At 42.6% G+C, this 26372-nt stretch overlaps 1 protein-coding gene across 6 annotated transcripts in view; it reads right to left on the reverse strand.

Annotated features, from left to right (window-relative positions):
• enox2 (ecto-NOX disulfide-thiol exchanger 2) overlaps nucleotides 1-26372 on the reverse strand; it is a 187982-nt gene that overhangs the window by 91713 nt on the left and 69897 nt on the right. For 4 of the 6 annotated variants that reach the window (XM_033030501.1, XM_033030505.1, XM_033030503.1 and 1 more), the window contains one exon: nucleotides 891-1034. The exons of the other annotated variants lie outside the window; for them this stretch is intronic. In XM_033030501.1, coding sequence (XP_032886392.1) covers nucleotides 891-1034 — 144 coding nt within the window. The remainder of the gene's footprint in view (nucleotides 1-890; nucleotides 1035-26372) is intronic. 6 annotated transcript variants of the gene reach the window in all.

Consider the following 26372-nt stretch of genomic DNA (forward strand, 5'->3'; position numbering starts at 1 on the left):
CTGAGGAGACTAGGTCATTGTCATTTACACTAGACGGCAAAGAGATTTATCATGAAGTTCACAGAATAAACAATATACATGCAGTTATGACAATGAGGACAAAGATAAATACAAAACAGCATAGTGGTGCATTACTGCAATGCCAACTGAAATTGTGCAAAAAAAACAAGTGCACTGATGGAAAAACCAAATGAGGTAGAGTTAAGAGTAAGTGTATGTGCCAGGATCTCTTGGATGGGTAGTGAGACTGATTCAGTCCGAAACGTCAACCATCCTTTTTCTCCAGAAATGTTGTCTGACCCGACCCGTGGAGTTACTTCAGCATTTAGAAACATAGAAAATAGGTGCAGGAGTAGGCTATTCGGCCCTTCAATATGATAATGGCTGATCATCCAACTCAGTCGCCTTCTCTCCATACCCCCTGATCCCTTTAGCCACAAGGGCCACATCAAATGAACTGGCCTCAACTACCTTCTGTGGCAGAGAATTCCAGAGATTCACCACTCTCTGTGTGAAAAATGTTTTTCTCATCTCGGTCCTAAAAGATTTCCCCCTTATCCTTAAACTGTGACCCCTTGTTCTGGACTTCCCCAACATCGGGAACAATCTTCCTACATCTAGCCTGCCCAACCCCTTAAGAATGTTGTAAGTTTCTATAAGATCCCCCCTCAATCTTCTAAATTCTAGCGAGTACAAGTCGAGTCTATCCAGTCTTTTGTGTCTTTTTCCTTTTGAATAATTTCCTTTTGAATAATATGCAGAATTATGTGAAAGCTGTGCCTACCAATTCAGGCACATTAATCTTGCAGTTCTCGGCAAAGAATGCCATTACATTTGAAGATATTTCTCAATTTTAAGTGGATTAATTAAGGCAAGTATTTTGCCATTACCTGCAACTATATTGTTCAGTTTCCTTTTCCTTCCTGGCAGGTTGCAATGATCAATGGAATATTCTGTCATCAGTAGGTCATTTGAATTGTTAAACTGTGGAGGTTTGTTGTTGTTTGCCAGATCAAAGGGCAACTGGTTAAGCCCTGTAAAGTCAGAATAAAGGTAGCACGTCAAGCTCTGACAGCAAGGAACAGATTCATTAACTAATGTTAAAGGAGAAATCTATGCATCAATACATCAGATAACATGTGTTGGAATCATATAGAGCAAATGACAGTTGAACCCATTCTGCCTGCAGAGAGCCCCAACAGTTTTTCAATTAGTCTCCCTTAGTTTGACATAAACCACAAGAGGCAATAGATTCAGCTCTTATCGCTTCATATTAAAAGGTGTAGCACCAGGCCTTTTGCCTCCTCTCTTGCTCCATCGTTCGATAAGATCATGGTTAATCTCTCACCCCCCCCCCCCCCCACCCCCCACCCCCCCCCCAGCTTTGGTTCTTTTCCCTTGCACTAATTGCACATCCTTTAAATCCCTAAATATCTCCAAAAACCTATGTTAAATCAGATGATTGAAATCTTAATTAATTTTCAAACAAATCTGCATGCATTAATTTTTAAATGCAGAGCACCCTAACTTTATGGTAATTTTTCCAGGAATATCAACTTTACAGATTTTAGATAAATTAATTCAGCAGAAATGCTTAAATTCATGAAAACATCAATATCTATGGTGACTATGTAGTTGGGAAATCTTGGGAAGTTAGAAGTATTTTGTGTATGTTCTTTCTTAGTATCTAACATGCAAAATTATGGACACACGAGCCCAAATTCATAAATCCCCGGTGAATCAGAATCAAAACCTTAAAAACTAACATACGGAAATGTTCAATCATTGAAAAAAAAATCATGCTTTACTTATCCTGTACAGAATTGTGAATAGCAATCCAGAACTAGCAAGTCATGCAAAAACCTTTAAAGCCCTGTCCCATGGTATGAGTTCATTCCAAGAGTTGCCCTGATTCGAACTCGGAGATTTACGGTAATGGCCACTCGTCGGTACTCGGGGCTCTCGTGGACATTTTTCATCATGTTGAAAAATCTTCACGAGTCTTCCCGTGCTTACCTGCCGTTAGCGAGTCATCCCGAGTACCTGCCGTTAGCGCTAAGAGACGTCCCCGAGCTCCAACGTACCCGCTACGTTCATTCTCCATGCTCACCACGAGTTTGATTTTTTTTAAACTCGGGAGAGCTCTTGGAATAAACTCGTATCGTGGGGCAGGGCTTTTAAATTGTCAAGGTAAATTCTGTGATGAGAGGCAAAATGCTAAAATTGACAGAATTGGCAGTGACATTCCTCATATTTACCTTGTGTTCTTGAACATTATATTTTAAGTATAAACTTAAACTGGGGCTTTGCTTCACTCCCCTTCAGGCCTTGTGTATTTTTAAACAAGCTAAACAATGTGGCTTGGAGAAACGTGAAAACAAAACCAGGTTTGGTGAAGAGACAAATAATTAATATTTCTTTCTTCAGTTCTATCCCTATATAGTTCTATATAGAAGTTGGAGACATTAGTTCCAGACATTGTTCCAAATGGAATTAGCATTGGGACATGCAGTAAAAGGCGCATGACAAATTCGTTCTGTTCACAAGAGAGATGCTGAATTTTCTGTCACCTGTCATTTTGATTCTATTGTACCCCATTTTTGCTTCCTGTGTCCCGGACCTCATGTATTGTTCCAATGGCACATAAAGTAAAAGCAGGATTTTGCAAAGATAAGGGTCTGTCCCACTTACGTGTCCTTGGCATGCAAATTAAGCGACCTCGTGGTCGCGTTGAGGTGTAAGGGCATCGTATGGCCGCGCTGGGCTGGTCCCACTGAGAAGCGCGGAGGGGTATGGACATCACGCGGGGCGCCGAAATTTTTGTAGCGAACAAAATCTTTGCACGCCAACGGCCTGTCACGTAACTGACGGCCAAAGTGGGACAGGCCCAAGACCCTGGCGCGACGCAACGACTCACCTCCAACAGCAGCAGAAGCAGGCAAACGATCGCCGAACTCAGCCTGGGGCTCACGCCCATTTTGGTCCGGATCCACCCCCACTCGTACTCCCAGAGCGGGGCCAAGAAAATTGAAGATAGACACAAAATGCCGGAGTAACTCAGTGGGACCGGCAGCATCTCTGGAGAGAAGCAATGGGTGACGTTTCGGGTCAAGACCCTTCTTTTAGACTGAAGAGTCTCGACACGAAACGTCACCCATTCTCCCGGAGATGCTGCCGATCCCGCTGAGTTACTCCGGCATTTTGTGCCCATCTTAGAATGACGTCACGCGCTCCAGACAGCTGTGCGTACGCATGAATTCGCGCGGGACCGTCGCGGCTCAGGACACTATAGACATTGCTGCTTTTCAGAGTTCAACAATTTCCAATAATAATTAAACATTTGCTGGCTCCATCTTTTGTTTCTTACCTTATTACCCTTCATTTGCTTTGGACCATTATGTTTTTTGTTATTTAATGGTAGAAATTCTTAAACACTTAAAAATATGCTACCACAATGTTATGCAAAGAGATCCATATATGTTTATGCTATTGGGGACTATTTTCCTTTCAACAAGACGATATGAACATTTAAACAGCCTGGCGTATTCACTCCTCCATTATTCCACGATAAACACTTGTTATTTCTTCATGAGTAAAATTGAACCAGTTAATGACACCTAGGCTCCAACTCTTAAAATGGAAGCTGACCACTAGATCGTAATGCTGTGTAATTAATTAATTAAGAATCACTGCTGGTACCTTGGTCTGAACAAATAGATGCAATGCATTTACTATTGGATAGAACGCAACAACCCCAGATTGAGGACTTGGATACACTGGAAAAGTTTTGAGAGCCACAATGTACAAGGCAGGAACTATATATCTGGTCTCAGCATTAAAAAAAATAACAATCTCTTTGCCCAGCCAAGAATAGTGGAGTCATCCACAAATCCAAGTTGACAATATTAGCATTGCTTTGCTCCAAGAACAGTTCCAACTCAAGCTCCATAAACACACATGCACTGGTAGCTGTTCTACCAGTATATCCATCTTCTTCTCTGCCTTTGGAGACTTATCACAGCTTCGCCATCTCATGTAAACACAGTCTGATACATGTACCAATATCACTTCCAACTCACTTGCAGGAGAAAGTAGCTAGAAACCCATACCTGGAATTGCAAACTGAAGCGAATGGCGGCCAGGGTGGCTGCTTTCAGTCCCAGCAGATGATGCATGAGGGATTATGTAGAGACAGTAAAGAAACCGATGCAACTCAGCCAGCCAGCCCAGACTACTCTTGCTCACAAAGTGACAGTACAGTTCCAAATGTGACCAACTGGGACAAAAGTTGTCTGTGGTCAGAAGATGACAAGAAATAGTGGTGGGAGTAAGCTATGATAGCTATACAACGAGTAACTTTCTCTGCCCATCATGTCTGCTTTGCAAGTAAATATTGGTGTTGATCATTAATGTCACGGCCATCTTCCTACTCCAGCCACATATCTTTGATTCCCGTAACACCCAACAATCTATCAATCTATGCTTTTACTGCACGAGGCAACTATACCTGAACAACCCTCTTGGATGCAGAATTGCAATGTTTAAAACAAAATATTATTTTATTTTGAGCGATGACTCCTAGACACGCCAGCCATTTACTCTGTCCAGCCTCCTAACGATTGTATTTATTTCAAGGAGATCAATTCTCATTCTTAATTCTCTACAGTATAAATGATCAGCCTGTTTAATAACTTCTCAAATAACATCCTCCTTATTCCAACAATCAACATCGTGATTGCGTCTGAAGAAGGGTTCCGACCCAAAACCTCATCCATCCTTTTTCTCCAGATATGCTGCCTGACCTGCTGAGTTACTCCAGCAATTTGTATCAATCAACCTTGGGAACCTCTTCTACTGTCCCTCCATCATGTCATTCTTCCTTGGATGAAAAACTTAAGATATAATATGCGTGGTCTGGTCTCACCAGGACACCATTTAATTGCAACTGGATGTCTTATTTTTGCATGCACAAATTATGTTGTAATAAAGGTCATTGAACCATTTACCTCCCTAATATGTGCTGCACCTTCACGTTAACATTAAATCATTTGGTACAAGGAATACAATACATCTTCTTGAATTTAAAAGTACAGCTCAAGTACAGCTGCATGGGAAACCGAGCCTGCCCTCATCTTGCACAGTCACTTGGAAGATGGACATAAAAGGTACCCTTTGTTGTTTACTGAGCATGGTCATCGTAAGTGTTTAGATCTCTGATATTATGAATGCATTAATTCCAAAATAAAATGTTGAGAATTAATTCCTTGGTTTCTATGGTCTGGACTTGTACTGCAAGTGGCTACTTGAAAAGGCAGTAATTCTCGTACCAAACAAAAATGCATGGATTAAGTTTGGCTCTATTAGTGGTCTAATGGCTCTTGTTATCACAGGGAGGTTGAAGATTGATAATGTACCCTGATGTTAATTAATCTACAATAATCTTGTACAATGGACATTGGGCATTGATCATGCTATTGAGCATCATGTGAAACTGATGTAATCTCAGTTGATATAGACATTATCAACTGAATGTCAGCAGTGAATTTCTATAATCATGTTATCTTGCCACTTGAAATTCAAGCATCATTTCATGGCAAGGTTAATTGAAAATGGCTGAGCAAAAAGTCTTCATCTGGGAGCAGGCCTTTTGTGATGGGGATGCGTAAGAAAATCTTTGGGTTATAAGGAATGTCAGGGGATATGAGGTATCGTTATTGTAATGTTTTGCTATCAACGTCTTTATTGTAACGTTTTGCTATCAACGTCTTATTCTGATATCTCCTCCTATTCCACACTGACCTGCACTAACATTTGTCAGACATGTAGACTACAGAATGCAAGACACTCTGGCAAATATTTCAGACGAGTCTCTGATCCATCCAGACACCAGAATCTTATGATAAGCTGCCTGATGTCACGCTCCTCTCCAATTTCTCAAACCAGAATGGGAGTGAATGACAAATGGAGTATATATGCTCTATGAATAAATGGTGATCTTAGAAGATACACATTCAGAAATGATAATTCTTGTGATTTCTGTTGATTTCTGCATTCACTTGGGGTTGTTGGTTTAGCAGCATATCAGTTGCTTGAAGCCCATAACTTTGCTAGTCTCTGATCAGAGAAAATGAAACCTACCCTCCTTCAGAAGAAATCAGTGACACTGCTATTCTAGTCATGTGTTACAAACTGAAAACATGGCATTAGCTGCTATTGCTTGTCGTCATCTGGAAATTAAATAATTCAGGATGATTGCAATATTCACCACCACAGGCAGAGAAATCCAGGCACAGCTGGACCCCGCCTGCATATTTTCTCTTAACAAAGTTAAAAGATTACTATCGTCACTGCTTTTGCAAGGTTCTTGTGCCGTTTTGGACTTTGTCCATCACTAGAGTTGCTTCCTGCATAATGATGACCTACTTGTATCATAATCATTGGATTTTTGAATTATAGTTTAAATCAGAAATATTAAAAGTAGCCAAAATGTACAATAACGTAATAAATGTAAATGTACAATCATTTCCCCTAATAAAGCCTCTTCCTCCTTTGGTCCAGCGGGTACCCATGTCTCTGCAGGTCTAATTAATTATTCCCTAGGATCTCTTTGCAACTATAAACTAACTTGTTTTTCAGTTTCTTAGTTCAGATGAAGTTTTTGATCTGAAACATTAACTGTTTTTCCCCCCCACAGAATCTGCCTGACAAGCTGAATTTTTGCAGCATTTTCTTCTTTATTTTGTCAACAAAGATTATCGTCTGCTACTGGATCTCCTCGCTACATCACATTGCCTCTCTCCAGCCACAGTATGATTGTGACATGCTGTTGATTATTATAATCGCTATCCAAAGTCCTTATGCTCTTGATGGTAATTGCAGAGTTGTTTCAGCTGGCTGGAGGTAGAGGTCACAAACCCATAATAAGAGGTCATACACTCAGGACAGAGATGGGTTCCTTAACTAGAAATAGTGAATCTTTGGAATTGTCTGCCTACGGGAGCAGTGGAGGTTTATTTAATTTGGAGTTCAATAGATCTTAGATATTAAGGTGATCAAGGAAAATGGAATTAGTGCAGGAAAGTGGGCGGATAAGGATTCAGTTACGATCTTAAAGAATGGTAGTGATCTCCTGAGGGGCTCCATGATTTCTCGCTGCTTTTGTTTTTTGTACTTTTATATTCATTTCTTCTGCTCCCTTAAGGCGTAGAAGTAGATGGCTGGTACAAAGAAGTGATGAGAATGAATGGGGCAATCACGATGACACAGTGATAGAGTTGCTGCCTTACAGTGCCAGAGACTCGGGTTCGATCCTGACTACGGGTGCTAGTCTGTAAATGAGTTTGTACATTCTCCCCGTGACCTGCGTGGGTTTTCTACGAGATCTTGTTTCTTCCCACACTCCAAAGGCATACAGGTTTGTAGGTTAATAGGTTCGGTATAAATGTAAAATTGTTCCTCGTGTGTATATAGTGTTAATTTGCGGGGATCGCTGATCGGTGCAGACTCGGTGGGCCGAACGGCCTGTTTCCCTGCTGTATCACTAAACTAAACTAAATCCACACTGATAAGACACAAAATGCTGGAGTAACTCAGCAGGACAAGCAGCATCTCTGGAGAGAAGGAATGACAATAAAACACTCTTGACTTTTGGGAGATGTTTCGGGTCGAGATTGAAGAAAGGTCTCGATTCAAAACGTCACCCGTTCCTTCTCTCCAGAGATGCTGCCTATCCCGCTGAGTTACTCCAGCATTTTGTGTCTATCTTCAATTTAAACCAGCATCTGCAGTTCTTTCCTATACATTAAATCCACACTGAGTTTGACTAATTGTTGAGTGAGAGGCAAGACACAAAAACAGATGAGAAGAATGAGTCCTTGCCATTAAATTCTGCGAGGTCTCAGTGTACCCAGCTTTTCCAGCTCCAGGAAATATCTTTGCCTCCCTTAAACAACCAGGGCTTATGGCTTGGAAACAAAACTTGGTAATAATAACAATAAGCTCCTCATAGGTGATATGAAATATGCAGAGGGAGAGAAAGAAACTGTAAACAATCAGTGGCTTGCAACACTAAAATTAATTAACAATGCTTGAAAAACAAAAAGTCAGCTGATGATGCCCGAGGAATCAGGAAGCCATGACTGGCTGCTGTTGTTGCTGGATGATTTTCTTGTGGAGGCAGAGGTGGAGAGGGGTGATCAGAGGCACAATGGGTGTGAGGGAAGCATAGAAGACAAAAGAACAGGACAATCCCGAGAAACCAGCAGTTATTACTGGCATGTGGCACTAAATACGGTGACGAACATTCTCCCCCCCCCCTCTCCCCACCCCACCACCACAGACATTATTTTTTAAGACTCCACAATTTGCAACCTTTTGGCTTCGCCACTTCCAGCCTTAGTTACTATCTCAAACCTTCTTTGCCCATCCTTACAAATTGACCCAGATTCACCTATAATTAACTCTTGCCCCAATCATTCTCATCACTTCTTTGTACCAGCCATCTACTTCTACTCCATCAATCTGAAGGGTCCTGACATGAATCATCATCTATTTCCTTCTGCAGATGCTGCTTGATGTACTGAGTTCCTTCAGCAGTTTGCTTTTGATAAAAGACTTATTTAATAACTCTGCTCTCAGACAAATCAACACTCTGCAATGGATAAGTGAGTAGGCACTCAAATCAACTAATTTTAGTTAATCTGATGATCTGCTTTTACAGACCATATTCAATGGTCTAAAGTGTAATCAGTGAATTATCATTACCCAGGTTGCCTGTGAATAGTGAAGCTCAAACAGTAAATTGTTGGAGCACTTTGTAAATAATTTGATCATTTAGATGATAAGCAGTTACAATAGAGCTTTGATTACAAAATCATCAGCCAGGAGTGTTTTAAAATTCCACTCTGAGCAGACAATTTATAATTCTAAATTCCTAACAGATTTTAAGGATTTTAATTAATCTAATTTATTTTCAATGTACCAAATTATGTTGTACACGATTTTCTGATAATTAATGTTCACACTTGAATTTGTGATTATAACCTTGAAGTTCTACAAATCCAAGGACCAGGGAAATTATTATGGTCAAAGACATAATTGGAATTTAAGATGGGACTTGTTGGCCCTTGCCTCACTTTCGTCAGCCATCCTTAACTGTGTGCGTGGAGTCACAACTGCAGTTCCTGTCTGTCCATTGCCTTCACAGATGCTGCCTGACCGCTGAGTTCCTCCAGCATTTTGTTTTTTTGCTCATGATTGTGTGCCTTATAGCTCAGCTATGTATTCCTGGTATCATGGGCTTGCAAGTTCCATTGAGCAATTTAACATTTTAAAGATGTGTTTCATGAACTCATTCATTTCCAGCAGAGCTTTTCTTTTATTCCTGTTGTGCTGACCATGCAAAAAAAATGGCTATGACCCTTCACAGATAAAAGATAGCACTTCTTTCACTAATAATTTAGTACTTAACTAAACACTACGGTATTAAATATGATCAAAACTGAGTAATTATACCATGTAACGCCAATTAAATAGTCAGCCTAGCTGCTGGACATCATCATAACAGAACAGCACAACAAAGATTAAAACATTTAGTATTGGTATTAAATAAATGTGATAATTTATGACAGCATAAAAAACGATTCATAACCAGGAATATTTTGTTGTACACAATTAAATCAAATTAGTTTCCAAACAATATTATATTTTTAGATCTTTAAACTCCAAGGTTCTCTGACAATTCTGGTTTGCTTTTAGACTTCTCCTCTTGTAGCTCTAGCTGCGCAGCCAGAGTCTGAAGGGACTGTCCAACTTGGCCGTCATTCGCGCGCCATTTACGCGACCTGCTAGCACGTGGGTAGCGTGTGACGGGCACATGGAGTGGTGTGGAGGAGAGTGGAGTGGCGTGGAGGAGTGCGGATTTCGTCCAGCGATTATTGTTCCTTTGTTAAAAGCTAAGATTATTTTGTTGTTTTTATTGCTTTATGCTTTGGTGAGTGAGCGAGATCGTGCTCATCCGTGGTTGGTGTCGGACCCGGGTCTCCGGCGCTGCGGGCGCTGTTGAGTTGTTGCTGGGCGGCCCTGTCCCCTCCCGGGTGTTCCGTCTATGTCCTGGAGCGGCCGGAGGTGTCGGGCTGGGCTTGTAGCCGGCAAGGGGAGAAGGCGCTGGCTCCGGCTCTCGAGGGGGGAGGGGGGTGTTCAGTCCTCCGATTGTTCAGTCCTGCGCCTCTCTCCTTGTCCAGTGGCTATCGGTTGGCCCCCTCGGGGTCGGTTGGGGCCGAGCGCCGGTCATCGGCGGGAATGCACATGGGGTGCTGCGGTGGCTCGGTGGGGCAGGCGGAGTTGAGCTGGAGTTGGAGCTTCTTCTTCGCGCTGGCTGGTGTCATCGGTCCGTCGTTGCCCCGGATGTCTCCGGCCGCCCCCCCCCAGGCGGGGATGGGACACTGTGGAGGTTCGGCAGCGCTTGCGGCGCCGGAGACCTGGGTTCGAACCTGGCTGTGGATGAGGCGCGGGTCTGTGTGTGCGCTCTCCCGTCTTCCACTCGCATCTGCCCCGTCTCTCGCTGTTACACCCCGCTCTCCCGCTACCTGTTCCTTTGCGGGGGATGAGGAGTTAACCATTGATGGGAGTCTCTCTGGAATCGAGAATTCCATTGCTCATTTGTATTCATAGATGAGGCTGAAGATTGCCATTGCCTTGAAATTAGCAGAAAAGTGAAATTCGACTCAGAAACTATCATCGTTGTGTTCCAGTCTGGAATACATTAATTTTCCTATAATGTGACCACACGGCACCCACGTTCGTCAGATTAAATATATTTTACACATATATTATGAATAAAGATAAGAATTTATACACAGTTTCTCCAGCCAGCGCTTCGTTTGCTTTATCTTTTTGGTGAATGACCTTTAACAAATCCCATGATTCCTTGCGTTTTTCGGAATACCAAACTCGCTTATATTAAGTGCTTAAGTTTTTCCTGTCTCCAGTGTTTCATAGAATGGGCCTGGTGACATCGCTGCAGAAGATCATGTATCCTTTGCTGAATAGTTGTAAATTAAACCACCTGGAACCAGAGGTCAATCAGGCAATCTCTGCAGAATGTTCAAGGTCCTGTGGGAGAAGGAGGCAACAGGACACTTCACTACAAGAGCCCTTAAACATGCAGAGAAATCTTGCTTAGCTGGTGGAAAGAGGAACCCTCCCAGTCAGATCCTTCATGCACAACTAGATTCTCAGTCTATTGTATGCTACCTTTGAGATGACTATGATGCACATAAGACTGCCAAGTTTTCAAACAAAGACCTCAAGATCATCCGAGAAAAATCGAGCTTCATAGATTGGAGCAAGATCCAATGCAGAACTGAGGCAATGAGAAGCTGAAAGTCAGTATGGAGGGTGATGAAAGAAAGTTCAGAGGCCAGGAAAGACAGCAGGGTGGGGAGCAAGTAAGGACTATTGGATTGAAAAGTATTTATTTTCCAGAGGCCTGACGGGTAAGGCGGATGAACTCGGTGCGCAGATAGACGTGCAACTGGGTCGCTGGAGCCGTTACGGAAACATAGAAACATAGAAAATAGATGCAGGAGTAGGCCATTCGGCCCTTCGAGCCTGCACCGCCATTCAATATGATCATGGCTGATCATCCAACTCAGTATCCTGTACCTGTCCTCTCTCAATACCCCCTGATCCCATTAGCCACAAGGGCCACATCTAACTCCATCTTAAATATAGCCAATGAACTGGCCTCAACTACCTTCTGTGGCAGAGTTCCAGAGATTCACCACTCTCTGTGTGAAAAATGTTTTTCTCATCTCGGTCCTAAAGGATCTCCCCTTTATCCTTAAACTGTGACCCCTTGTCCTGGACTTCCCCAACATTGGGAACAATCTTCCTGCATCTAGCCTGTCCAACCCCTTAAGAATTTTGTAAGTTTCTATATGATCCCCCCTCAATCTTCTAAATTCTAAAATTCGAAACCTGGCTCAGAGAAGGACAGGACTGGCAGCTTAATGTACAGGGATTATAGATAAGAGAGAGGTGGGGGTAAAATAGGAGATGGGGTTGCTTGATTGATTACGGAGAATATTATGACAGTAGTCTGAGATTACACAACTGAAGGTTTGGTCGTGAGGCTGTACGGGTGGAGCTGAGAAATAAAAAAGGGGATGATCATCTTGTTGGGAGTGAACTTTAGGCCCCCAAATGGTCAATGAGAATTAGAAGTGTTGGCGAACAGAAGAGGAATTTGTTAATGTGTTCAGGAAAATTTCTCAGGCAATATGTAGAAGGGAGAGGGCAACGCTTGATGTAGAGGAAGGTACATGGTACGAGGAAGAATTAGACACTAGGACAGACCCAAGACTACCAAAGCCACCATGTGGTCAAGATAGGACAGCCAGGAAAGAAGCCCAAGGCAACCAGCGCCCCTACCTGGCTAAGACTGTGGCCGGGGAAAGTCTGAGATGCCAGAATCTCTTCCTGCCCCAAACAACAAGGGACTGTGCTCACACACACACACAGAGGCAAAGGCTGGTGGCCAGGATAATCCAGGGACCACCAGCGTTGCGTCTCCCTGTAGAAAGCTGAGGTGCCACAAATAAATCTGTACCATCAGCCACTCCTCTCGAGGCAGGGACGAACTGCAGGAATAGCCTGAGGTTGCCATGCCTCCTCCTTCGAAGACCAGGACTAAGCTGCTTGGACAAGACTGAGATCGCCAATGACATTGCACGTGTGTACTGACGGCTTTTACCACTGTAAATAGAATAAATCATGTGAGCTCATCTTACTGCGCGAGTCGGTGTGGTCACTTCAGAACCACCGTGTTATTCCGCCACAATATTTAAAAGATGTTTGGACAGGTACATGGATAAGAAAGGTTTAGAGGGATATGGGCTAAACACGGGCAGGTGTGTCTAGTGTAGATGGAACATCTTGATCAGCATGGGCAAGTTGGGCCAATGGGCCTAATTCTGTGTTGTATGGCTCAATGATTGTTGGTGGAAAATCATCAACTAGCTCGAAGATCTGCCCAAAACTTCCTGGTTTTCTTGTGCAAGGAATTGTCTGCAAGCGAAGACAAGGTGCACATTGCAAGATGCAGGACAGCCTGCTGAGGGTTAGCAGAGTGATGAAGCCACTCCAAATACACTATGCAAATTGACATCTAAATATTGTTAATGAACGTTAATGATGATGGATACATTGAGCGAAGACCATATAATGTTCTCTACATCTAATGAATAATGCATGGAGTTGGATTGTTTTAAAATAAAAATACAACTGTATTAAAACCTCAGTGCAAAGGGCAGGTCTTTAATATTTAAAATTTCTGCCATTTCAAGTCAGATTTGAGAAAACATCAGTTTCCTGTCAGAATTTATAAATAATACACTAACTAGTTCAAAGAATGTCAGTACAGGTCTTAGACTACTTGCCAGAAGGTTCATAAAACATTAACTGCAGTGAATGAAAATACTATTTCTACCTACCCATCTAACCCGCACCTGAGTACATTTCCATTCTGACCTCCTACCCAACACGAGGAAAGTGGGAATACTCTGTTGTTTACTACTTCTGAACAACCAGTATTCAAGCACTCAAATTGCTACGGGTTGAGAGCACGATAACACACTGCTGTACCACGTTTCCTACTATTATATTATTCACTATTTTAGTCCAAAAAATATATTTTTTAATACATACACGAAGCAGGGAATTTTTGGTTGCCATATGTGCCAGCTATAACTGAATTTAACATGGCCATCTTGTATAGGTTGCTATTTGGGGAAAAGATTGTGACACAGATTAATTATTTTTGGCACTCTCCAAGAGGGATAAGGGTATCCTTAACACCGCTGTGTAGAATAACTGTCTGAAATTCAGTACTAGTTGGTGGGTATAATATAGTAGACTGAAGGTAGACACAAAATGCTGCTGTAACTCAGCGGGACAGGCAGCATCTCTGGAGCGAAGGAATGGGTGGCGTTTCGGGTCGCGACCCTTCTTCAGACTGTTGCTTAAATTCATTGCAAGTGCACTGCTCTACATTGGTTCACGGCAGATGTTTGTCTCATCCTTATAGATGACAAGTTTTTGAATTCCATATTAATGGGTTCAAAAAGGTTCAAAAAGCTCAAATGGAATAAACTGTCAATTCAAAGTAATAGTCCCATGGGTACATCTCTCCTGGTATGAGCAACTCAGGGTGAACAATCATTTAAGTTTTGTGGCCTTCAGCTGAATTCAATTCAGATGAAGGGAATATAAGTTCTAGCACAATTGGCCGTAAGAGAGCAAACATGAAATTAACTTGTCCCACAGTAATTTAGTTCCTTATGGACTTGAGTTACTGCTTCAACATTGAACCCATCAACTCATTTGAAATTCACAACTGATATGGGAAATACCACATCGATACAATAGAGATCTGTCGTCTGAGATTGTGTCAGAAACAAACTATGAGAGTAGAAATAGATTCAGTTTTTAGCTTGACATACTATCCTTGACATGGGAAGTGCTTGATGCTGATCGAACTGACACTGACAGCTGTCTGCAATGGGAAGTGTTTAATTTCCAAGTAGTGCATCCAAAATAAATTACTCTAAATAATTTTGAACAAACAGGGCTCCTCATTGAGGCTTTTCAAAATATTTTACAAATGATATTTCTACAATAATGTGGTGGTACATTTCCAGGTTAATATATTTGGATATTATTTTTCTATATTTCAGGGAAACCTTATGTTTGGTGTAAGCATACAGGACAATGTGTATTTAAGATTGTGCAGTTATACAGTTGTAAGGAAAAGTAAAATAAAATCAAGTTATACTGCATTCGTCCAATGATTACATAAAGTAGATCTATATATTACTGAAACTCTCATCTTGTTTGTTTGTTTGTTTGATTGTTTGTTTGTTTGTTTGCGTGTGAATGAGTCCTGGAGACTCTGCCAAACCGGTACACGATAACGCTACAATTTTTGGCCCACGTTACTCGCCATTGTCCTGGGGTGTGCAATAGTCAAGTTTCGTTCAGATTGATGTTATATTTTACAAGTTATTGACATTTTAAACTTTACAAAAATCACTTTTAAAACCTTTCCACTTGCCATGCCCGTCAGCTGCGTTACAATGACATGACAATGGGATCCCGAATTTCATTTACATTAAAAAAATTGCGTTTAAAAAAAACTTTTAATCAAATTCATTCGTTTTCATTAACAGCTGTTTAGACACATTAACATTAACATTGTGTTTAGGTTATTTTAAAGAAAAAACATGATTTTCACTGAGAATTTCATTTTTTTTAAATCGCTATTTTCATTGTGGGGGGTGGGATAAGGGGGAGGTAAGAAGTGGGGGAGCAGAGGGATAGAGGGAGAGGAGAGGGGTGGGGAGGGGAGAGGGGTTATGGAGGGAGGGAGGGAGTGAGCGACTGAGGGTAGGGGAAAGGAGTGGGAGGGAGAAGTGCTGGGGATGAGGGGGAATGGAGGATGATAGGAGTAGAAGAGGGATGGCGAGGTAATGGAGGAGCAGAGGGGGAAGAGGGAGGGGGTGAGGGGTGAAGGGAGGAAGCAGAGGAGGGTTGGTGGAGAGTGGGGAGATGGAGGATAATGGAGGAGGGGAATAGGGGACTGAAGAGGGAGAGTGAAATGCATTCACATTGATCTCAATTTTTACAAGTTATTGGCATTTTGAACTTTAAAACCGTCGCATTTCGCGCTCCCACTTGTCGGCTGCGCCTGCGCAGTTTGGGGAGAGTTGCCGTAACTCGTGTCACAACAGGGATCTCTGGCGTCACAACGAGAACCCCTCAGCCGCGCCTGCACAGCTGGGGGCTATGGGGCAGTGGTGGAATATTGCCTTGGGGGACGGGCCCAACGGGTCCGCACCTGGTCTTGTATAAGCTATTGTTTGAGGAGCATAAGATTACCAACAAACTAATTTGATGTTATGCCAACAGTACACAAGAATATTATATATATATATGGCTGACCACTCAGATATATTGTACAATCCCCACTGCAACATAGAGTCATAGTGATATAATGTGGAAACACGCCCTTCGGCCCAACTTGCCCACACCGGCCAACATGTCCCAGCGACACGAGTCCCACCTGCCTGCGCTTTGTCCACATCCCTCCAAACCTGTCTTATCCATGACCTGTCTAACTGTTTCTTAAACGATGGGATAGTCCCAGCCTCAACTACCTCCTCTGGCAGTTTGTTCCATACACCCACCACCCTTCGTGTGAAAACGTTACCTCACGGATTCCTATTAAATCTTTTCCTCTTCATCTTGAACCTGACCTATGGTCCTCGATTCCCCTACTCTGAGCAAGAGACTGTACATCTATTCCTCTCATGATTTTGTACACCTCTAATAAGATTCTCACTCATCCTCCTGCACATCTAATTGGTTCACGTCATTACTGAGTTTTCACCAACACTGGGAATTCCATTTGTTGATAATTCTTAATAGTGTAGTTTCACTAAAATCTTAAATTTATATTTTATCAGTATAAATATGATCCCTTTTCCCTTTTTGTTTTGAAAAGCAAAATGCTGCAGCTGCTGGAAATACAAGATAAAAATATAAAATGCATGAAAATATAGCAGGTCGGGATGCTATAGATAAACAGTTGACATTTCAGGTTGATAACTCATTAGAATTTAAGCATGTAATTAATAGCAGAGAGGGGAAGGGTTTGTAGAGTAAAAAGCAATATCTATGATTGTGTCAAGACCATAAAGACTGAATGACACAAGTGGTGAGAGAAGGTGGCAAAGAACTGATCACAGCTGATCTGTCTGACAGTTGTAAACAGGAAAAGATGAATGAAAACAGCAAATTATCAAAACCAAGAGAGACAAAAACTACAGGTGTTAGTAATTAGAACAGTGGAACATGGAAAATGTAATTTATCGGATTTGCTAACACAAGAGACTGCAGATCTTGAGCTGGAGAAATGCAGCATAGGTAAAATGTATAGATGTGACATTTTGGGTTAGGACCCTTCTTCAGACTCTACTCCAAAAAGTCATCTATCTATTCCCTCCAAGGATGCTGCCTCACCCGCCAAGTTCCTCTAGTATTTTTTTTTAAATGCTCAAATTTCTATTTTATCTCTCAAGAATGCTCTCACTGAAATGATAATGTAAAGCCTCTTAATTTTAAAAAACATTTAAAAAAAAACTCCAAACCATGCAAGCTAAATTTTCAGACTGAACTTAGTTTCTGAAACGTAAAGATTAAATCTAATTAAATCATGAAAGCCATTTATGGCTGTTTTGGAGAATTGTACTTTCTTAATTACAATGACTGAGCAAAAGCAGTCATTGACTGGAAGAACAAATTTTAGATTTTATGAAACCTATCACAAAGTTAATGAATTTATACCTTCCATGTCCACTTAATCCTATAATCATCTCAACATTTCACTGTACTTCAGGCCGATCATTCACTCTTCCTATGCTTTAGGTTTGATACTTTTTGTTCAACAACCAACTCATATGAAATTAAACTGAAAAAAATATAGATGAATGCACCCACAGAAATAAAACAAATTATTTAATTTAAATATTGTATTTGGATATCAACTAACCTGCAGGCACAATACCATCTGCTATTGGTTGCAATGATTACAATTCTTCAAGGGCTATGCTCGAGAACTAGAATCATTGAAAATTACAAAGATAATATAATTTAATAAAGTGACGATACTTAGAAATGTGGTGATTTTTTAAAGAATCATGGTAATGATTCAAAATAGGATGCAAATGAATACAGAAACTACATACATTTCAACGTGCCTTTCAATCTAACAAGGTTATTTGCATTGATGCATACAAAAAAAAATTGCCTGTTTGTTTATTTCTCTGCATTTCTACCATTTAACTTTTCATGTCCATGACGCACCATTGAAACAGAAACAGTGCAATGAATTTTAATCAAACATAAGTGGTGCAACCAATCTTTGGTTTGAGAGGGGAAAGAATCAAATTGAAGATTTATGAAAGGACAAAAAGCAGGCATGATTGAATTAGCAGATGCATTTTAACAACCTGGAAAGTCTCCAAGCCACACTCAAGAGATTTGTAAAAATCACCAGACACAGGAATTTTCTTGTTAACTCTATTCACAAGCAGAATTCAGTCACTAGTGTTTGACCTTGTATCAGGGGCCTTCCATGCATACATTGAAGTCCAAGACTTGCAGTCTGAAAGGTTTCCTTGTTGGCTCCTGGGAAAGGGTTCCAGTTAACTAACTACACAGCTGTGAAAAAGAGATTAATTATGGTCTGAAATGTTGTAACATAATGTTGAGAGCAGATGGCTAGAAAGTGCATCATAGCATATTGTATACTCGGTATAATCATTTAATAAGGCGGTGGACATAAAAAAGCTGAAATGGTATCTGCTGCACACTGGAAGCTAGGTGCAATTAAGAACACCTTTTTTTGATTAAGAAAATTATAAGCAAGCATGACGACACCATACCAATTCTGCCTGCTGTGGATTTGGATGTTTGCTTGCTATACCTCACATCGTTGAAAAGAAATGTGGTACAAGTTATACGGAAGACAAATTACGGAAGACAAAATCCAGTTGTTTGTGATGCAAACACAGCATGACTAACAGATTCGAGCTCCAACAAAGTAGTTATGATAAACTGTAGTTTGATGGCTACTGCACAATTATCTGGGTTGACAATCCAGGATGAGGGTCGAACAAGTACATAGAAATCTCTCCACATGGGCAGGTAAAGTGATCAGGACACAGATAGTGAAGCAGCAGTATTATTGTAGGAGTGTGATAATGGCCCATCTGCCAAAGTATGTAAAGGTTGTCTGAAAGGAGAGTTACGGGCCTGTTTAGGGCGTCATTTGTACATCCCAAAATCCTGGGGCGCCGCGCGCGACTGCCTTCGTCACCAGGCACCATGCACGCGTAATGCGCGGCACATCGCGCATCGTGACGCGTAAACGATGTTGCTTAAATTACGAGCAAATGACGCACAAGTGAGACAGGCCCTTTAAATAGTTAAACACACGATCTTCTTGCAAGGAACACAGTATCTTGACTGAAACATTTAGATAATGCATACCTGGGGAAATCGAAGGAAGATTATTACCCCATGGAGGGAGAAACAACATCTTTCAGTTTCCGACATCATTACCTCTATCTCCATCGCAGTTGACAGACTACTGACCAACATCCACTATAAACCCACTGACTCCCATGGCTATCTGGACACTTCTTCCCACCCTGCTTGCTGTAAGGATTCCATCCCCTACTCCCAATTCCTCCGTCTATGCCACATCTGCACCCAGGATGAGGTGTTCCAAACCAGGGCATTGGAGATGTCCTCACTCTTCAGGGAACGGGGGTTCCCCTCCTCCACTATAGATGAGGCTCTCACCAGGGTCTCTTCTATACCCTGTAACTCTGCTCTCACTCCACATCCCCCCCACTCGTAACAAGGACAGAGTCCCTCTTGTCCTCACCTTCAACCCTACCAGCCATCACATACAACAAATAATCCTCCGACATTTTCGCCACCTCCAATAGGATCCCACCACTGGCCACATCTTCCTATCTCCTCCCCTTTCGGCTTTCTGCAGAGACCGCTCCCTCCGTAACACCCTGATCAATTCAACCCTTCCCACACAAATCACCCCCTCTCCTGGCACTTTCCCTTGCAACCGCAGGAAATGCGACACTTATCGCTTTACCTCCCCCCTTGACTCCATTCAAGGTCCCAAGTAGTCTTTCCAGATGCGGCAGAGGTTCACCTGCACCTCCTCCAACCTCATCTATTGCATCCGCTGCTCTAGGTGTCAGCTGCTCTACATTGGTGAGACCAAGCGGAAGCTTGGCGATCGCTTCGCCCAACACCTCTGCTCGGTTCGCAATAACCAACCTGATCTCCCGTTGGCTCAGTACTTCATCTCCCCCTCCCATTCCGAATCCAACCATTCTGTCCTGGGCCTCCTCCATGGCCAGAGTGAGGCCCACCGGAAATTGGAGGAGCAGCACCTCATATTTTGCTTGGGTAGTTTACACCCCAGCGGTATGAACATTGACTTCTCCAATTTCAGGTAGTCCCTGCTTTCTCCTTCTTTCCCCTCCCCTTCCCAGCTCTCCCACAGCCCACTATCTCCGCCACTTCCCTTTTTCTTCCCACACCACCCTCACATCACTCTGAAGAAGGGTCTCGACCCGAAACGTCGCCTATTTCCTTCGCTCCATAGATGTTGCCTCACCCGCTGAGTTTGTCCAGCATTTTTGTCGACCTTCTTTCAGTTTAGAGATATCTCATCAGATCTGGAAGCATCCTCAGCAAAGCAGCCTGGTGGAAGGTTATCGATTCTAAATGTTGTTTCTGTATGCATTGATGTTGCCTGACCTGCTGTAGAAATTGAGAACTTTCTGTACATAATTCATTTTTACAGCATCTGCAATCGATGTTCTTCTTGATTAAAATATAAATGTTTGATGCAGTATATCGATTCCCCCCTACCCCAGGAAAGAGGATCCAGTGTAAGTGTGCAAGTGTACCTTTAGGAACTGTATAGCATGTGAAAAGTCTTTTGGTACATTACAGTACAGGTGCACAATCTTTTATCCGAAATTCCAAATAACGAAAAGCTCCGAAGCTCCTTGAAGAAAGGTCCTTGAAGACGTTCACCGAGGGCGGCCCGCAGAGGTGACAGCAGAACCTCTGGTCGGTCCTCGAAGAAAGGGGAACTAAATCCCCATTCATAAAAGAGAAGGTGAGGGTATATTGCACGGGAGGGTTAATAATTGACAATCTGTTGCTGCCTGCCCGCTGAGTTAAAAAGTTCCCACGGTAGACTCACGATACACAGTGTACCGTGAGTCTTGCATGGGAACTTTTTAACTCAGCGGGCAGGCAGCAGCAAATTGTCGCTCCCTTCAGTTTCACCCCACCTACACCCCTCTGCTTCCCGGCCATGTGTGTGACCCCTTCCCTCCCCTCTCCAGCTCCCCGCCCATTGCACCGGCGCGGGGGCTTTGCACTGTCTTCACGTCGGCGATGCCAGCAGGTCAGTGCCAGTCACCGGAGATGTCAGGACCAACGGGACACCGATCCCCAGGCCCACTGCAAGCACGGAGATCCCAGAGACCCACAGCCAGCAGCAGCCCAGCCCCGTTCCAACTCCAGAGGAACACGCTCCCCGTAGGGACAGAAGCTGATGGTTGTTCTTGGGGTTGCGGATGAGGGGGCGCAGCTCGGGCTGTGACGTCTCCGGCCACCCCCCTGTACAGGAGCTGAGACTGGGAACTGCACCGCCCTTGCAGGAGGGTGGGGTTGTTTGCAGTTGCAGAGGGGGGGGGGGCAAGGGCGGTACAGTTCCCAGTCTCAGCTCCTGTTCAGGGGGGTGGCTGGAGACGTCAGGACCAACGGGACACCGACTGCAAGCCCGGAGATCCCAGAGACTCACAGCCAGCAGCAACTCTAGCCCAGCCCCGCTCCAACTCCAGAGGAACCCGGATTGCGGATGAGGGGGCGCAGCTCGGGCTGTGGGCGAACTGCCACTTGTCGCTGTAGCGGCCCATCGGGGAGCGGGTTCCTGTTGGTCCTGACGTCTCCAGCCACCCCCCTGGACAGGAGCTGAGAGACGTCAGGACCACCAGAAGCCGCTCCCCGATGGGCCGCTACGGCGACAAGTGGCAGTTCGCCCACAGCCCGAGCTGCGCCCCCTCATCGTGACACCGACCCCCAGGCCCACTGCAAGCACGGAGATCCCAGATCAGCAACTCCAGCCCAGCCCCGCTCCAACTCCAGAGGAACACGCTCCCCGCAGGGGCAGAAGCTGATGGTGTGCAAGGTACGTCTTGTTCTTGGGGTGGCGCAGCTCGGGCTGTGGGCGAACTGCCACTTGTCGCCGTAGCGGCCCATCGGGGAGCGGATTCCTCTGGAGTTGGAGGGACAGGGAGACACGCGGCTTTTGAGAATGGTGGGCAATCACTTCCAAAGTTCTGCCCACACAGTCAGTACACCTCTCCTACACTTGTCTCCCGCACTAAGATCATCTCGCAGAGAATGATCCCAGCCTAACCCTCCCTATTCTCTCCTATTCTGCAAGAAAAAACTACATTGAAGACTCAAACTCGCGATCGAGTAACTGCCGGGATCGAGGCGCAAACTCGCGACCTTGCGGATATGAGCCGAGCACTCTACCAGTGAGCCAGCCGTTCAAATCTACGCTAAAAATCTTCCATTCCGAAAGCCGAAAAATTCCGAATTACGAAAAGTGTCTGGTCCCAAGGCTTTCGGATAAAAAGGTTGTGCACCTGTAGTAGAAACTGCAGTTGGTTCAAAAAAAGACGTGCTGTTGATAGCTCAGCTTACTATTTGCTTAGGCTAGCAGATATACACAAAAGAGCTTATATATTCTACACTTAGTAAAAGGGCAATACTTGAAAATCAATGTGGAACAATCAGTAATAATCTAAAACAAAATTGATTACTCAGAATAGATCCTTTTAATTTCTGTATGGTTCCCAACATTCTCAGTGATACTTTATTTTACTATAGGTAAGTCAAGATCTGTTGATTTAATTTTTGTAGGCAAGAGCATGAACTGTGTGACACATGTTAGCACGTCACAATAGGAAGTGCCATGCCAATTGTGTAAATGGCAGGACTTCTGAAATTACGGCATGTTTAGTAACATATGAAATATACATCTTCCACAAGCTATTTTTCTAACATGCTTACTAATTAATCACTTACAGCTGTTTTCCTCCTTAAATGAATGTAAAATAACATTCTAATATCAGCTCAAACTAGGCGCAGGTAATGCTTGATGGAGAATTACATTAAATCTGGACTCCCCTGTTATACTCCATAAAGTGCAGCCATAATAACTAGAGGTACTAGTCAGCAGTACTTAAAGTAGCAGAATCCTGCAGGTGATTATGCTTTGAAACCAAATGACAGAAGCAGGGCATATTGATGAAAGCCAATGGCAACTATCCATACCCACAGCAAAAGTAGTGCCTCTCATAGATTTCAAAAACATTTGACAAATGACAAAAAAGCTTATTCCAAAACTGGACCTATCCAGACCAGTCTGAAGAAGGGTTTCGGCCTGAAATGTTGCCTATTTCCTTCGCTCCATAGATGCTGCCGCACCCGCTGTGTTTCTCCAGCATTTCTGCCTACCTTCGATTTTCCAGCATCTGCAGTTCCTTCTTGAACAGACCTAGAACATTCCATCCAGGGTATTGAAATAGCCCATAACCCTAAAACCACTTGTACAGGATCATAAGCAGCTGGACATACAAATCAGTAAGTATGCCCCTTGTGTCTTAAAAAATAAACTCATATGTTTTGGTTTATCATTTGGAAAATGTGATCTTTTTATAAGGGATCAACGTTTCAAAGAGGAAACTGTCATACCATATATCCTCACGTGAAAGGACAAAGAGTTTCATTTACCTTGCAGATTTATATAATACACCAAGATAGCAAACTGTCTGATTCAGTTTCAAAAAGATTGTCTGGGTTACAAAAAGTGGGGGATAATGCCCAGTTCATCAATAGATCTGTAGGAGATGCTGCCTCAAAACGGCTACCAGCATCATGAATGACCCAAACCACCCAAACTACACTCTCAATTAACTCCTGCCATTAGGAAGAAGGCACAAGAGCCCGAAAACTGTGATCTCCAGATTCAGGAGCAGCTTCTTTCCCACAACTACCAGGCTCTTGAACACGACAAACACCAACTATACTACGAACAGATCGTTGGTCGACAGAAGTGCTGGAGAGACTCAGCGGGTGAGGCAGCATCTATGGAGCGAAGGAATAGGTGACGTTTCGGGTCGAGACCCTTCTACAGACTGAAGTGGGGGTGGGGGGTGGGGACTCCACCACCTCCAGTTTAAATTCCATTTGGAATATTTTGGAGGATCAAGAAACCAAGAACAGTCTTGATTGTACTAGGAACATAGGACTTTAAAATTGCTTTTAAACATTTCAACAGGACAGAATTTTGCCTGACAATGCGAGCTAAATGAAGTGGAATTCCTTGCATTTCACCATATAAAATAATATCGTCAAGACTTCCCTGCAAATGCACAAATCCCAAATATACTTCAACCATTTCATTGGCAATATCCTGACTGCATTTCCACGATGGACTCAATTTATTAAGCAGCTTCAGTGCTTCAGTAATGTGCTCCTGCACCTGCTGCTTTCAATTCAAATTAATGGAATTGCTGTCCCTGCATCAGGAAATCCAACATAAATTCACTGGCCAGATTCCCTTCCTTAAATGCCAGGGAAATGACACAACTTTACACTTCACAAGGAGTTCAATGTCAGAGCAGCTGCTGTTCATTACTTCTATGTTCACAAGGACCCTTGAAACCTAATGGCATTTAACATAGCAGTTCCGTTACGTTAATAAAATCTTCCTACCCACCAAATTTCTATGTTACAAAAAAGTGCAATGTTCTTCTAAAATTTCTGTGACTCACAGTATTTAATTGCATAATTTTGGATTAGCTTCTCACGTTTATACCTCCTCTGGACTGATCATTTCAAAATATATATTTTGGTACTAGATTCTTTTGACCACGAACTATTCCATTTGTCTTTTAATATCTGCTGCAACCAATGACCCATTTTTTTTTAAATTTCCCTTCCACTTTCTCTCAGTTCTGAATAAATGTAATTGACATAAAGCCTTTGCTCTGTTTCTCTGCTCAGTATTACAAATAATTTCAGTTTGTTTTCCATTAGATGACAAATCCTAGTTGATATCTAAAGGGGAAAAATAAAATCACAATTCACCTGCCAGTCTTAACTGAGGGTATGGTCCTCAATGTACTCATTATGTGAAAATTTGAATTTCGGTGAACAATAATATGTTTGGATTATGTTCTGAAATGTGAAATTCAGCATTCCAATTTAAATGACGTATGTATTTTACACATCCAAGCTCTCAATCTGAACCCTTTTTATTGTGTTTGCATGCAAACTGGCTGCTTAAAGGAACAAATAATTTAAGTGATATTATTCAAATTTTGATGGGATAAAACAATAATCACATCACGCTCAGCAGAATATCTACTCTTTCTTTGATTTTGAATTTACAACACCATTCACTTCACACCACCAAGACAAACCTTTTGTACTTTAGCTTAAGTGCAAGTTTAAGTAGCAGCTTGCGTACATTTAATTTAAAGTTTACGCTGAACAAGCTTTGCTTGTTGTTTATCAGTGCAGTTCTGGAAACACGCAATCGTTAATTCTTTTTCTATTTGCCTCTAACAAGGCATGCATCTGCTTCCCTGAATACAGTTACAATGAGCAGGTTGTGCCATAAATTACTAAAGCTTTCCAGAAAAGACAAGAGTTTCTACATGTCAACTTTCCCCTATTCTCTATAATGTGGGCAAACCTGCACCTCGAGCTTAGCCACTGTGATCAGTATGAGGGGGGACCACATTGAGACATACAAAATAATGAAAGGCTTGGATAAAGTGGATGTGGAGAGGATGTTTCCACTAGTGGGAGAGTCTAGGACAGGGGTGGGGAACCTGTGGCCTCAAGGCCGCATGCGGCCTTCTAGGCCATTAAGTGCGGCCTTTTGAATGAATCAAAATTTTGTAGACAAATCCTTTTATTTTTATTAATATGTTTTTGTTCGTCTTATTATTTTTATTTTAACCTTAAAATGAACGCATTTAAAATACCAAAGAGTAAAAGAAGATTCAACAAAATAATCCTCCCCGACTGACGGCCACAATTAAAACATTAGTAAGTCATGTGGGCTATTTTAACAAAATAATGTACATTTTGAAGTATTTCTAAATTGAAGTTTCTTGGATGTGGCCTTATTAGATTACAGCTAACAATGCGGAATTCCAACATGAAAAGGTTCCCCACCCCTGGCCTCGGACTAGAGGTCATAGCCTCAGAATTAAAGGACGTTCTTTTAGGAAGGAGATGAGGAGGAATTTCTTTAGTCAGAGGGTGGTGAATTTGTGGAATTCTTTGCCACAGAAAGCTGTGCAGGCCAAGTCAGTGGATATATTTAAGGCAGAGTTAGATAGATTCTTGATTAGTACGGGTGTCAGTAGTTATGGGGCGAAGGCAGGAGAACTGGGTTAAGAGGGCGAGATTGATCAGCCATGATTGAATGGCGGAGTAGTCTTGATGGGATGAATGGCCTAATTCCGCTCCTATCATTTATGATGTTATGAGCAAGCTGTGATGGCCACGGGGAGGTGAAAATTGAGCCCATGCTTACAGATCTCCCCTATAGTCTTCTGGCAGCACAAGCTGTCAAAATACTTCTCTGTTTCTGATGATTAGACACCTATAAC

The sequence above is a fragment of the Amblyraja radiata genome, chromosome 12 (genome assembly GCF_010909765.2).
Source record: "Amblyraja radiata isolate CabotCenter1 chromosome 12, sAmbRad1.1.pri, whole genome shotgun sequence".
In the NCBI taxonomy this organism is placed as follows: Eukaryota; Metazoa; Chordata; class Chondrichthyes; order Rajiformes; family Rajidae; genus Amblyraja; species Amblyraja radiata.